This window comes from Arvicanthis niloticus, chromosome 1, assembly GCF_011762505.2.
Source record: "Arvicanthis niloticus isolate mArvNil1 chromosome 1, mArvNil1.pat.X, whole genome shotgun sequence".
Lineage (NCBI taxonomy): Eukaryota > Metazoa > Chordata > Mammalia > Rodentia > Muridae > Arvicanthis > Arvicanthis niloticus.
In genome coordinates, this window is record NC_047658.1 from 52,379,105 (window position 1) to 52,393,929 (window position 14,825).

General features: G+C 44.7%; 1 protein-coding gene across 1 annotated transcript in view; it reads right to left on the reverse strand.

The window, feature by feature from the left end:
- The window catches only part of Iqgap1 (IQ motif containing GTPase activating protein 1), an 86,075-nt gene extending 71,666 nt beyond the window's left edge, over window positions 1–14,409 (reverse strand). The window contains exons 1-2 of the mRNA XM_034502526.2: window positions 14,241–14,409; window positions 11,528–11,627 (exon numbers count right to left, since the gene is read on the reverse strand). Coding sequence (XP_034358417.1) covers window positions 11,528–11,627; window positions 14,241–14,295 — 155 coding nt within the window. The 5' untranslated portion in view covers window positions 14,296–14,409. The remainder of the gene's footprint in view (window positions 1–11,527; window positions 11,628–14,240) is intronic.
- Window positions 14,410–14,825: the final 416 nt, after the last annotated feature.

Sequence of the window (14,825 nt, forward strand, 5' to 3'; positions counted from 1 at the left end):
AACTGTTTAGCCAACTCTCCAAACCCAAAATGATTTTCTGTAATTTCATATACATTAGGACTGTATAAAAATGGCCTGAAGAGGATTCCAGAAGCTAAAAAATAAGGTTGATAAATTCAAACATGTCTTAAGATGCTGTTACTATAAACACCTTACATAAAAGTGTAAAGGGTAACCTGGAATAAATATTTATAACACATATGGCATAAAAGGGGAACAATGCTAACAGCCGTCCATCTGGAAATGATGATGCGGGGTGGGAGAAACAGGACCAAGGAGACAGGTGGCCTTTTTCTTCTCTATATTTCCCATATCCTCTGAATTATATAACACAGCCAGGCATTCTCTGGTTTTGAATTAAAAAACAAAAAAACAAAAAACAACTTCAATCTGAGCCATAACTATACTTTGAAAAATTACCTTTCACAATAAAACCAGTATCCTGTTCTATTTTCTCTCCTCAAAAATATTTCACCAATCTTGGTGCCTGGTGTCTCCTCAGGCCCTCAGCATCTACTCCAGCAGCAGCACAGCCCTGGGCTGGCAGCTGACTCCCCAGTGTTCCTTCTGCTTTTCGTTATGATTTCCAGTGAGTCAACAGGAAAGCATTCTCAGTAAAGAAGAAATAGAGGCCTTCAGACAAGTCCTTCCTCCACCCACGACCCCCCCAAATACAGCTCTTGCCAAAACGATGTAAGGCAATTTCCAATCCAACTTGCCACTCCTGTCTGCATGAGGTCACTATTTAGCAAAGGGCAGTCTGGTGGGACAAAAGCTAAACCCAAAGGCAAAGACCAGGTTAGAACGTAGGAAAGAAACAGTGAGGAACAGTCCAACAATCCAGTTAAAAGCAAAAATATATGACAAAATGGGTGTGGTGGACCATGGCTGTAAATCCAACCTACTCCTGACACCAGAACAGGACTGAAATCGGAAGCCAGCCCAGACAATTTAAGGAGACCCTGCTTAAACCTTCCCCCCCCCGCCCCCCCATTACTGGGATTTGGTGTGTGGTTTAGGAGAACACAACCTGCCCAGCATGTGAGAGCCTCTCAGTTCAGTCCTCAATATATAAAACAAAACAAAAGACAAATTGGAGATTAGAGGGTAGGTGAGACTTCAGTGAGCAGATGCAGCTCCCGTCCTTGGCGGTGAAACAGCTGACACCAGCTGTCTGGATCCTCAACCTTACTGCTGCCCCTTCCATGTCTGCAGAGGTCAGGAGCACTGGCAATAGTTGGTGTGACACACCTAGACCTGAATTACGCAGACAGTTAAGGGGCCTTGGAACAAGTGTTCTGAATTCATTTTCCCCTCTTAAGAATAACAATAATGCCTATGACACAATGATGGTCCACTGAAGCATCATCATCATTCCGTGGGCTTAGTGATAGTTACAACTGTTGTAGTTATTTGTACAGATACCAGCGACATGGAGCCAGCGAGGGCATGTGCTTCGGAGTCCTAGTAAACTGGAAACCCACTACTTGAGTGATTAGCTTCTCTGAGTTTTGCTGTCTTATCTGCTAAATGTAAATAAGAAGCCTTCCTGGGATATCCAGAGAGGTAACTAGATCAGTGTGGAAAGTGCTTGCACACTGCAGACTCACAGAGACAAAGTCCTCATGAAACGGTACTGATGGCCACAGGGACAGGGGACCAAGCAAGAAGAAGTCACTGACTTTGGGACACATGGGGAGAATTTCCTATCATTGCAAATGTCAGGTCCAGAGGACCTGGGGTTTCATGGGGATTTTGTTGTTGTTATCTTTTAGCTGTCTTACACAAAAAGAATTAACTTTCCTATATTATAATATGATGCCTGGTGGAAATAACCAAATCTATACAAAAAAAAAATGTTTCCTGAAAATTCAAATTTAAGTAAATAATCACTTTTCAAACTAAATCATTAACCAAATCTTTCATTTATATGTTTACACTTTTTATTATAAACACTGCCAAGCCACTATAAGGAGCCTTCCAAAATTAAAGTGAAGAAGCGGGGCTGTGATTCACTTGGTCAGGTAGCCCCTGGCCCTTGGCATTCATCTAGTATTTCACACTTAGCCTCCTTGAAGATATGGTCTCTAAGCAACAGAGTCCTAAATTAAACAAACAGCAGCCGTGATATGAATCACTTCCTGAAGGTCTCATATTGCCTACCAGCACTTTATTTACACAAATACTTGTCACAGGGTTTATTTTAGGCAGCCCCAATTAGAAGCAAGCAGAGATCCATCAAATGTCACATTGTTTAAACTACTCAAAACTGGCCCTGCTACCTACCAACAGGTATCTCCAAATTAGCACATAACAAAGCAGAAGAAATTATTTAGAATCAGAGACAGGTCACTCAGCAAGACCAGGAAATGAAATTCCTAGAATAAGCTAACTCAGGACTTCAAATACATTTTTGCCATTTTTGTCACTGGGGTTTAAAATACATGAGCACAATTATAGCTTTGAACTGTAAATCCAGGAGAAACATATACCAAATTAGGTCAAAGACTTTCTCAATCTTGACTGGTCAGCAGTCTGTACACTCAGCCTCCTGGTTAACGCTGGTGTGTGGTCACGTCCACCTCCACACCACTGTCTGTAAGGAGAACTGTAAAATGTCAAACCCACGCCTCCCACAAGCCTCCTTTTCCACCTCTGAGGGGACTGCTATGTACTCCACTGTTCTTTATGAACTAACGAAGGCCCTCTTAACTATTAACAAAGAGTAGAAAGACTTTACAGGTCAAAATGGATGCTCTAAGAAGTCAGACAACAGAACCAGTGAGAACTAAACCAAGACAGCATCAAGCAGACATGTGGCGCGCACACCTAGGATGGCCACTACAGCATCAAGCAGACATGTGGCGCGCACACCTAGGATGGTTTATGCTACAGTTTGGTTGCTATGACTTTACATAAACAAATGAAATGAAGAGAAGTCATGAAGAGACTGTGCAGCTCACCCTCAAGACAGAACTAATGAATCAGAAGCAATTATTAAAGGTAAAATGGATAATTTCCTAGCGCTAAAATAAACAAAAAGATAATAGTACAACAAGGGACCATCGAGGAGGAGGGCAGAGGGCACATGGAAAAACAAAATATATTGACATATATGCAGGAAAATGACAACGCACAGTGACCCCATTACCTTGTGTGCCAACCTGAAAATTAATTTTAAGAAATAAAAGAGGGGGCAACATTTGGAATGCAAATAAATAAAATAAATTTAAAAAAAAGAAATTAAAGGGGGAGGAGGAAAGTGTTTAAATACATTATAAATCAGAAAAGGTCTGAGGACTGACTGGGTAGTAAGGTACCTGTCTCTCACACAGCACAATGGAGACCCATGGAAAAAGAGTCCACATTACAGACAAAACTGCTAAGATAATGCCAATCAGAATGGAACAAAAATTCTATAAATGTAAAAAAACAAACAAGTCACAGTTCTTGACAAGGAGCCAAAATAAAACTGCCACAGTTTCTGGTAAGAAGGATAAGGCAAATGAAGTGATGGACAGTCAAGAGAAGTCCGCACCGCACCATGACAGGCAAGTCCAGAGCCAGACCAGACAAGGTGATATTTAACAAACCACACACACACACACACACACACACACACACACACACACACACTTCTAGAGGGGGGGTTCTGAAACACTATGATGTTTAAAGAAAGTCTTAAGTGAAGTTATTAAATCAGAGAGAAGTTAGTAGGCTGAGTATTCCTGTAATCACGGCACAGGGAAGCAGAGACAGGAAGGAGTTCACTACAGACTGAAGAGCTGAGTCAAGCCCCAGAACCTAGGGGGAAAATCCAGGCATGGTAGCAGCTTGTGATCTCAGGACTAGCCTTACTTCACATAACCTCAGGACAATGAGACCTTGTCTCCAAAAAAAAAAAAAAAAAAAAAGTGGATATCTGCCTGAGGAACTGACACCTGGAGCTGTCTTCTAGCTTCCACATATATGAGTACATGTGCACTCTCACCCACAAAAACATGTGCACATATGTGCATACACTCACGTACACACACATGTACGTGCACACACATACACACAACTGGAGAGCTTACAAAAGTTAGCAATATGGCCATAAAAGATAAGCACACAACAGAAAATCTGTATATAAAAATAAAAACTATAGACAAAAACATAACAAAATGTTCAGCTTAGCCAATAGTCAAAACAATGTTTTAAATTGGCATAAATCTAAACAAATTTTATATAGACGTTAAAAGCAGTAAGAAATCTTGGAATTTGTGGTGCTGGAGAGATGGCTCAATGGCTCTTAGAGAGGACGTGAGCTAAGTTCCCAGCTCCGATGTAGGAGGCTCCCAAGTGCCTATAAGTTCAGCTCCAGGAGATCCAACTCCCTCATCTGACTCCCCAAGCACCTGCACGTATGTGCACATGTTTACAAAAATAAACTGGATCTTTTAAAAATGTTGAACTTATGATACAACTACCTAAAACTATGTACTTACCACAGCTCATCCCTCAATCCCTGCCTTTCTTATTGCTAGCTCAGTGTAAAAGGACCTTAGATACAACAGTACAGTACTCAGTGAAAGGGCAGTCTCCTTACTCCCTCTACCCCCATTCTCCTCTGTGACTGTGTTTCCTCTCCAAAACTTACTGAAGTCTCCAGTGAAAACACTAGGGCTACCAACCTTACAAGGGTGTCTAACTTCTACCATTATGATATAAGATTGTGCACAATGTGTTGGGCCACATTCATAGCATCCTAGGCTACATACTGGGTAAAGCGAGCTTGGAACTCTGAAAGGGTCTTATCCCTACATCAAGTTCTTATTAAATCTTTACACCTCCCTTTAGCCACAGACCAGGTTAAAGAATGTATTCATTGGGACAAGCGAGATGGCTCAGAGGCTCTTGCATAAGAGTTTAAAATTCCCAGCACCCACATGGTGCCTCACAGCCATCCCTAACTCCAGTTCCAGCACCCAGTGCACTCTTCTGATCTCTGAAGGCACCAAGCATGTACATGGCATGCAAGTATGGGCAGGTAAACCCTCACATAAAAGAAACTAAAAAAAGTAAAGCTCTTAAAAATGCATTTGTTGAGTGTTTTCTGTATCTCCCTGGGCTACCTACCACTTGACTCCCATAGCAATTCTGTAACACAGTTCTTTCCCTCTGAAGTGTCACGCAGCCCACTGCCTGGAGTTAAACAGCTTGCAAAACCAGACTCAAAGCATATACCTGCTCAAACTCAAAGTCCCATTCTTTTCAGTTCACCTGAGTATCGCAACATCTTCTCCACGGCCCAGTTATATCTACAGCCAAGATTTTCAAGGAGTCTCAGACTTTTTCAGTGTGCTTTATGTAGTTGTAAGTATCATGGGGACAGCTATATGACTTTTCTTAGCAATGACGGTAACTACTAACTAACTACTGAACTGCTCTATACCAGAGATTTTTAAAATTGTTTCACTGCGCTCTGTTTTTTTTGTTTGTTTGTTTGCTTTTGAGGCAGGTCTCACTTTGAAGCCCATGCTGGTCTCAGATTCTCAATCCTCCTGCCTCAGTCTCCAAATCCTGAGATTAGATATGCCTCTGTTTTGTTCCGTTTAGACAGAACCTGGCTATGCAGTCCAGGCTGGCCTCAAACTCAGGATCTTCCTGCCTTAGCCTCCCTGAGGGTTCAGATCACATGTCACCCCAACTCCATATTTCTTTGAGCTTTAAGACTGAGTCTCCTGTGGCTCATGCTGGAGATGATAGTGCTGACAGTGACTCTGATTCCTAATCCCCCATGTCTCCACCTCCCAAAGGCTAGGATTACAATTCCAGCTACCCATACAGCTTCACAGTTTATTTTTTTCCAATTTTCATGGGTGTATATATACACGCATATTTCTCTTTATGTATGTATACACATATGGTCCATGTGTGCATGTGATGCATGAACGTGGGAGCCTAAGGTGTATCACAGGAATCATTGGACATCACTCTTCTACCTTATTCATTGAGGCAGGGACTCTCAATCAAACCCAGAGCTTGATAAGATGGCTAGTGTTTGACAGTTTTCCGGGGCTGGAATTACAGACAGGCCACACCCTCCTGGCATTTTTCTGAGGACCTGAACTCAAGTGTTCTTTAATCCCTATACCCATTAGGCCATTCTCCAGCCCCAGCTTCATTTTTTTTTTTTTTTAAAGCAGTCTCTTTATGTTGCCCTGGATTTCACTATGTAGACGAGGCTGGCCTCAAACTCAAAGATTTGCCTATCTGTTCCTCCTGCATCCATCCCCAGTGCTAGGATTGAAGGCCTGTGACACATTACCTACCTCAGCTTCACATTTGTAAAGTTTACAATGGATTCTGGTAAAAAGTGACTGACAGCTACACTAGGAAAGAAAACTCACATTAGTAGCACTGTTACCATGTGAGCGGTTCTGTTGCCATGTGAGCAGTGTTGTTGCCATGTGAATAGTACTGTTGCTGTTGCCATGTGAGCAGTGCTGTTGCCATGTGAGCAGCGCTATTGCTGTGTGAGCAGTGCTACTGCTCTGAGTAGCACATCTGCTTCCTCCTTCACCCTTAAGCTGTACTTCTCCACCTAAGATTCCAAAAGCTGATGGGAATGCTATTTTTCCTAGGTACCTTGCCTATGCATTTAGGGGTTTTGCCTTATAAATATCCTAACTTCTGTTTTCAAAATCAGAGTCTGAACTGGGAAATATCCAGATGTTCGTGGAATTCTAATACCATTCCGGACAGGCATCTCAAGAGGCCAACTCAGAAAATGTTCTATGCCAACAGCAAAGATGTACACACAAAAGGGAATCTGTTTTCAAAAGCTATTTTCTTTCCAAAATACCTTTTCAGTTCCCCTCAACTGAAGTAAAGTGCTTCCAGTTAATACTAAGATCTTGTTAACATCATGTAGTCTCTGACAATCCAACCAGCTACAACATGTACTTGCCTTTCTACAAGGGGAGTTGGGGAGTGTCGACACCCCGCAAGCTGGGGTATGGGTGCTCAGGAAGAAGGCAGCCCAGGGAAGACTCAAAGAGATACACCAGAAAGGCCCTGAAAGAGGGGACTAAATAACATTATTGAAGAGTACCAGAATAAACTGTCTGTGTGTGACCTTTAACCTAACTGAATTTTCCGCAAACCCACCCATACTCTCTGCACTCCTCTGACCTACCTAATACATTCTCTCTTGGCTCCTTTTCTCTTTCTCCCTAAGCCACCTTCTGACCCTTCTCTGTTACATTCTCTTGTCTCAAGACCGGAGTACCTACATACCTCGCATGTCAATGTCACCTCCTTCAACAGGGTGAAATGGCATTCCTCTCTAGCACAGCTGCTCCCTAGCTAAACGTCAAGCCCAATCAGAACAGCCATAAATACATACATAAGTAAAGAAAGAAATGGAGGTGCTAAAGGCATCCTTTGGTAGTCTTTGCTCTGCTGTATTTTAGCATTCTAAAATGTTTTATTAGAGCATCGGCTTAATTTCCATACTGAAGCCACTTTTCAAACAATAAAGCAGAAATCTCTGCATTATATTCTCAACCATTCCCAGTACATACTTTTATGAAATCCACACTTCATGTCCTCACTTAACCTTTGAGGAAACTATGAACCGAAACCCATAACTGCAACATCCTCTATCTCTCTACACACAGAGACACAGACACACAACCATCCATGCATTCAATCTCCTCTAAACTCCTCATTTCCCCAAGAACAAACTCTGTGAAAGGTACAGGAGAAACAGAGCCCCAGGTCACACAATGGTGCCTCTGTACTGAAGGTGGAGCCTCCAGTAGGAGGAGCAGAGGTGTTATAAATAGAAGCGCAGAGGGAGCCTTTCTCCCCTGGATCTCTCTCATCTTTATTCCTGGCCTCCAACTTGATGTAAACCCCAGACCTTGGGGCTCCTCCAACTTGGGAGGAAATAGGACCAAGCCAATCCAAAAAGGCAACTTGGCCTTTTGCTAGAGGGGAAGATGAGCCCCTGGAGCGTACAGACACAACCCAGCCGCCCAGGTGAGGCACGGGGCAGGGAGAGGAAGTCCTGGCTGCTGCTGATTGGCCGGCAGGCATCACCTTAGGTGACTGGTAGAAATACTAGTCCTCCTGACCTACCAGAACATTACCAAGTTTCTCGGCTCTCTCTAGTCACAACTTAGATACTTCCATAGCTGATTTTCTAATCAGAGTGGCTGTTGAATGTTGGGGGTGGGGCTGGGGGGAATAGTACAGAATTCAAATTTGATACCATTTACTCCCTAAAATAAACCAGGCAATGTTTCCACAATGCCAGGATACAACAAGGCAATGCACAGCTTTTTATCCAAAGCTTAAAAGAAATAAATAAACAAAGACTATCACAAGTGTCTTTACTGCCTAAGTTACTTCCTAAAAGTAAACAACCAACTGAAAAATCCTTCAGGGACTAATGGTCTCTGGATGGGTTATATAAACGGGCTACTTTTATATACTGGAAAACACGCCTGTTGGGAAGTACATGCTCTAAAATACTGCAAATAAAATATTACCAGGACTGCACCTGAAAAGAAAATGTTAAGAGCACCATTAACTCCCTAAGAGGTTATGGTCTAAAAAGCATTCGAAAATTTAAATGTGTTAAAAGTATGAATATCCTACTTCTCAACCAGGGTAAGAAAGACGATCTAAATAACTGAAGACATTTGAAATATTTAGGTATGGAACCGCAGTATAGCTCAGCAGTAGAACACTTACTGAAGTGCTTGACAGTAAAACCCAGATTACCTGCATTTGTAAAAACTTTCACAGGAGATTCTAATGCACATACCACATACCCAGTTAAGGACCACTGCACAAGCAATGAACCAGGAAACTATGGGAAGCCAGGTGTGGTGACAGACAACTTTGGCATGGGGCTCATGGTTTCTGTCATCCTCAGCTACATTGTGAACTCAGGCCAGCCTAGGTTGCATGACCCCTACCCCTAAAAGAGAAGCTACAGGTAGACTAAGAACACTCAGGCCCTGATCCTCAATGAAATGAGATGGCTAGTTTGGACAGAAACTAACCTTGTACTAGTAATGTAGCCCAATGGTACAGCGTGCCTGCCCAGCACTTAGCAGGCACAAGGCTCAAATTCCTAGGACTTCTGGAAAAGTAAAACGTTAAGCTAGACTAGTGGTATAGCAATATCACAGTAGATATTGGCAATATGCTCTGGGAGACTGTGAATGAAAGGTAAGATGTAAATGTCAGTGTCACACTGTAAAATGGTGATGTCACAGGAGAAATCCAAGCAGGAGAGTCACAGGTAGGAGAGGGACTCAGCAAGTTGGTGTCTTCCTCCTCATTCCCAATGGCTCCAGGGAGCACAGGATGGCTTCTGAGAACAGCTGCAGCTTACAAATTCCTTGACCTTCCACAACGAGTTCACAATTTAAGTGTCAGAGGACTTAGTGTTTGCATCCCCTTACAAACTTCCTAGGAGAAAATGTCCCCTTTCTCACAGTACCTTCTTTTGCTACCTGCAGTACCGTTTCCCATTAAGTGGGGAAGGAAACGGTACAGCAAATGCTCTTTAAGCTTCATACCCTGGCACTACCAAAACTATCGTAATAAACTTCCACTTAGAAGACCAGCGTCAGCCGGACTGTGGTGGTGCACAACTCTTATCCCAGCACTCAGGAGTAAGAAGCAGGTGAATCTCTGAGTTCAAGGGCAGCCTGGTCTACAGAGTGAGCTCCAGGACAACCAAGGCTACACAGAGAACCATGACTTGAAAAACCAAAAAAGAAGGAGAGGAGGAGGAGAAGGAAGAAGAGGAGGAGAAGGAGAAGAAGAAGGAAAGAGGAAGAAAGAGGTGGAAGAGGTGGAGGAAGAGGAATAAGAAGAGGAGAAGGAAGAGGAGAGACAGGAGGAGGAGGAATAAGGAAGAAGAGAAAAAGGAAGAGGAAGAGGAGGAGGCGGTAGCAACGACTGGGGAAGACTGGTGTCATCATCGATGATCCTAATTTACCTAATTTGCCACTAGTTTCTTTCTCTGACTTTCTGAAAAGGCTTTAAACTCAGAGAGGCAGCTGAGACTCAAGAAGACACAACACAGGACAGAGAAGATGGCTCTGGAGTTAGGAGTCAGGTCCCATTCTTAGCACTAGGAACTCCTCCTGGTGCACAGTCTCCTTCAACTCCAGCTCCAGGGAACCCGCTGCTTCAGTCTTATAGAGTCTAGGGAGGAGCACCAAGGGGACCGTAACTGGGCTGGTTTTGCCATTTTTAGAGAAAGGGAAGCTCTGAGGGGCTTCCTGGGCTCAGGAACACGTATTTATTGCCGACTTTCCTGGCATGCTCTTAACAGTCAAATCAAGTCTCCACTCTTGTTTTAATCAGCCCCATCTGAAATATCCCTGATTTTCATTAAACCTAGATGACAATTATCTTCCATTATTCCTCAGTGTACAGGACCTGTAATTGTGTTTATCTACTCTGGAACCTTGCAAAGAAATACAAGCAACACAACAAAAGGAACCAATGATAACAAACTGACACCCTAAAATTAAGATCACAAGGTCTTGAGATATCTGGAAAAGATAAACAGCAGAGGAGATGGGTGTGTCGGCGCATGCCTGTAATCTCAGCACTTGGGAGTTGCTGTTGGGAGAACCAGACAGGTCTTAGCAACAGAATGAGTCTGAGGCTAGCCTAAGGCTGAGACTCCATCTCAAAAAAAAATGTGTGGCAGCATAGACTTTGCAGCAAGGCCTCTCAATGGTGCCGATGGACGGATCTACACCTACGGCACTACCCTTGTTACAAAGGTTCTGAGGTTTTCTTCTGGCACTGGGTGTCTCCCAGGACCTTGAACATTCAACAAGTACTTTCCCACTAAGGTATATCCTCAGCCCCTTTCAGCTCCACCCTTACCAGCCCCCTAAACCTAATACCCACTGCATGAGTATTAGGAGATGGGGCTCAATACACAAACCAAAACCTATGAGGAATTAGGAACCGTTAAGATCAGGAGCATCAAACCCTAACTTAACACGTTATTTCTAACAGACAGTCGGCAGCACCCAAAACAACCACTATAAACAGAAAAGCTGGAAAACACAAATCTGGAAATCTTTTCAGTATGCACAAGTGTTCGACACAGTGTTTCATCATAACCACCATGGACCACTTGTTCCCATGAACGAACACTCTATACTTCTCCTATTTACTTATCCTCTCAACTACCAGCCTCCAACACGCTTACCTAAAATATAAAATATAATGCACACAAAGAGCCATCTGCGGAGCTGGAGAGATGGCTCAGCACTTCAGAACACGTGCTGCTCTTTCAGAGGACCCGAGCTGGGCTGTCAGCACCCACATCAGTTGACTGTCACTCCAGCTCCAAGAAGATCTAACGCCTTCTGACCTCCACTGGCAGCCATACACGGGTACCAACACACACACACATAAATAAAAGCACATCTTTTTAAAGGCACACCACATCAGTTTCTTCTCCCAATCTACTCTCCAATTAGTCCCTCTGTACCTCTTTGCTTCTTCCAAATGACAAAGGTACTCATAGGCCACATTCTGCCGTCTCCTCTCATCCATCTCCTCTGCAGTGAGCCTCTCATTATCCAGGACAGCTAAAATGAGAAGGAAAGAGTGTAAACACCAAGATCTGTAACTTCCAACTGCAATAAATGGGGGCCACAGCCATCAAATTGCTGCTAGTCACCTAGAAAGAAACTGGTGAATATATGGGTAGCCAGGGGCACTACAGCTACAGGTGACTTTCCTAAAACAAACCATATGGTTTCAACTATACTCATCACACACACACACACACACACGTGTTTGTGTGTGTGTGTGTGTGTGTGTGTGTGTGTTAAGGGGCTGTAGAGACATGTCAGCAGTTAAGAGCACTTGTTGACCAGGGTTTCTAGCACCTACATGGCTGCTCACAGCTCACAGCATCTGTAATTCTAGTTCAAGAGGATCCAATGCCCTGTTTCTGACCTCCCAGGACCCCAGGTATGTATGTTGTGCATGTGTATATGCATGCACTCATACATATGAAATCAATTTTTTATATGCATATGGGAGAGGTCAGTGGTAAGCTGTCATGCTCCAATGGACAGTCAAGACACTCATGCACATAGGAGCTGCACAAGTTGGACTTAATGGGGTGTTTTGTTTTTTTTTTCTTTAAAAGCCTAGGGGCTGGAGAGATGGCTCTGCAGTTAAGAGGATTGGCTGTTCTTACAGAGGACCTAGGTTCAATTCCCAGCACCCATATGAAGGCTCCCAACAAGCTATAACTCCAGTTTCAGGGGATCAGACATTCTCTTCTGGCCTCTGCAGGCACCAGGTATACACATAGTACACAGACATTATGCAAGCAGGGAAATCACCCAAACACATAAAAAAAATTTTTTAAAAGAAAAAGATCCAGGTGTAATCCCAGCACTTGGAAGGCAGAGGCAGGCAGACATCTGAGTCCAAGGCCAGGCTGTCTTAACCAGCAAGCTCAGGTCAGCCAGAATTATACAGTGAGATCCAGTCTCAGATAAATCATTGGAGGGGAGAAATAAGAGATAGATATAATTAATTATATTTCATTTTTTACAGGTATAAAATTCTCAATGAACCCAATTTATAAATGCTTTATATCATATGTACTACATAGATAGATAGATAGATACATAGATAGATAGATAGGAGTCATACTCTCCCCTCTATCATATCCGAAGCCTGCAGCTTCAATTTACACACATTCTCCCACTCTGACCCAGAACAATCCTGTGATAACCACTATTTGACAGATGAGGAAACTGAGGCTGGATGAAGTCAGCCCCAGGGCTAATAACGGGTCCTTCCAATCCATCTGTCTCCAAGGCCTACGGACTTAACCTTGTAGCCATCTGCCTCCTCCACAGTCATCCCCAGGGATGAAATGAATTCCTAAGGCTATCAAAGCTATTCTCATTCTAGACTGGGCTACTTCTGGAAATGCTTTTTACCACTCTCCTCTCCCTTTCAATTCCACCTCTGCACTGCCACACCACTTGGTTCTCCACAACAGTAACCCTATACTCTCCAAGACCATATTTAGTTTATGTCTGCCCTCTCAAAGTCATGTCTTGCACGTGCTGCCCCACACTGCATCCTTCAGCCCTCTGTTCAAAAGTCAGCAGCACCTGCGTTCCCATGCCTCCTAAGTCCCTTCTCCTTACCCCCATTACTCTTTATACCTAGTTAGTTCATGCATCGTTTATCTTTATTGCACCTTGTTTTTTCCCTTGGAGCTGAGGACTTGCACTTGCTAGGCAAGCACTCTGCCACTGGGCTAAATTCCCAAACCTGAATCTTATTATCAATCGGTATATACACCTGTCTGTCTCTCTGTCTCTCTGTCTCTCTGTCTGTCTCTCTCTCTCTCTCTCTCTCTCTCTCTCTCTCTCTCTCTCTCTCTCTCTCTCTCTCTCTCTCTCTCTCCTCTCTGGTTTTGAAGGCACTGCTTGGTCTTTTTCATCCCTAATTTCACAAAGGTGGCACACATTACAACATTATCTAATGCATAACTGGATGCGTTAAAGTATCCTTTAAGAAAATACTTTTCCCAAAACCTAAACCCGAGACTCAAAGGGATCCTCTTGTAACTACTACCCCACGTACAGCTGGTTAATTCACTAATGTTGCAGAGATGACCACAGAAAATGAGGAAGTGGGGGTAGGGAACTATTTGGGTGTGTTTATGTTTTAATTTTATTTTTGAAATGCTAAAGAGAGAACCCAGCAGGAGAAAGCGTAAACTGCTTGCCTAAAACTGCACCTCGCAGCTAGCCTGAGGCTGCGCGGGTCTGCGCCCTCGGACACCCTCACAAGCAGCAATCGGGGCAGCACCTTCCCACCACGCCCGAGCAGAACCCCTGGGTCCAGTGCCCAGGACACGCCCTGCACAGTCAGTCCTCCTGCCACCTCACCCTAGGCCGTCTTCCCCAATCTCAGTAGAACTAACCGGTGGAGGCGCTGGGTGGGGCTCCCCTGCCGCAGCGCCTAGCGAAGGCAGAGGCCTCCAGGTTCCTACCCGCCGCCTCCGGAGCTCTAGAGGCGCCAACCTTGCTACCAGCTATACAGCCGGCTGCTCTTCCGGGTCCGTGCGGTCCCAAGCCACTCCGCACACCCGCCCGATTGAGCCCCTGGGGAAACCCAAGCCTAGTCCCTCGCCCGCGCACCCCCAAGCCCCCGGCACTCACAGCCATAGTGCGGCCGGACCACACCCAGGCCATCAACCTCCTCCGCGGCGGACATGGCGGCCGACTCTGGGTCTCCGGTGAGGAAGCGCAGAGACCTTGAAGACGCGGGCGACCGTAGAAGCAGCAACTCCTGCCCAGTGCGCGGGCTGTCGCTGTCCTCATAGCCCCGCCCCGCGCCATCGGCCCCACCCTACAGGTCCCGCCCCACAGACCCCGCCCTTAAGTCCACGCCCAGCAGCGGTCTAGAGCGAGCGGAAGGGGCGTGGTCTCTTTTGCAAAACCCTCCCCCTACCCGCTTCGCTCTCCACTTGCGGAAGCGGGGAGGCGGAGCGTTTGTAGCAAGTCCCTAGTCCGGCTTGGTCCGTTGTGGTTGGACACTCCTCCGCCGTCGCCCTATCTGCGGCTCAGACTGAAAGACCGCCAATGTCTACAGCTTGAAATCCAAACTTTTTTAGGCGCCTGCCTTCCAGTGACAGCTGAATTAACCCCCTCTGGACCGCGGCTCCTTGATGGAGCCGTTTCAGGTGGTCCAGGGTGTTATTATTGGATGCAAGTAGGACCCACTGTCAGGAAAGACTCCCACCC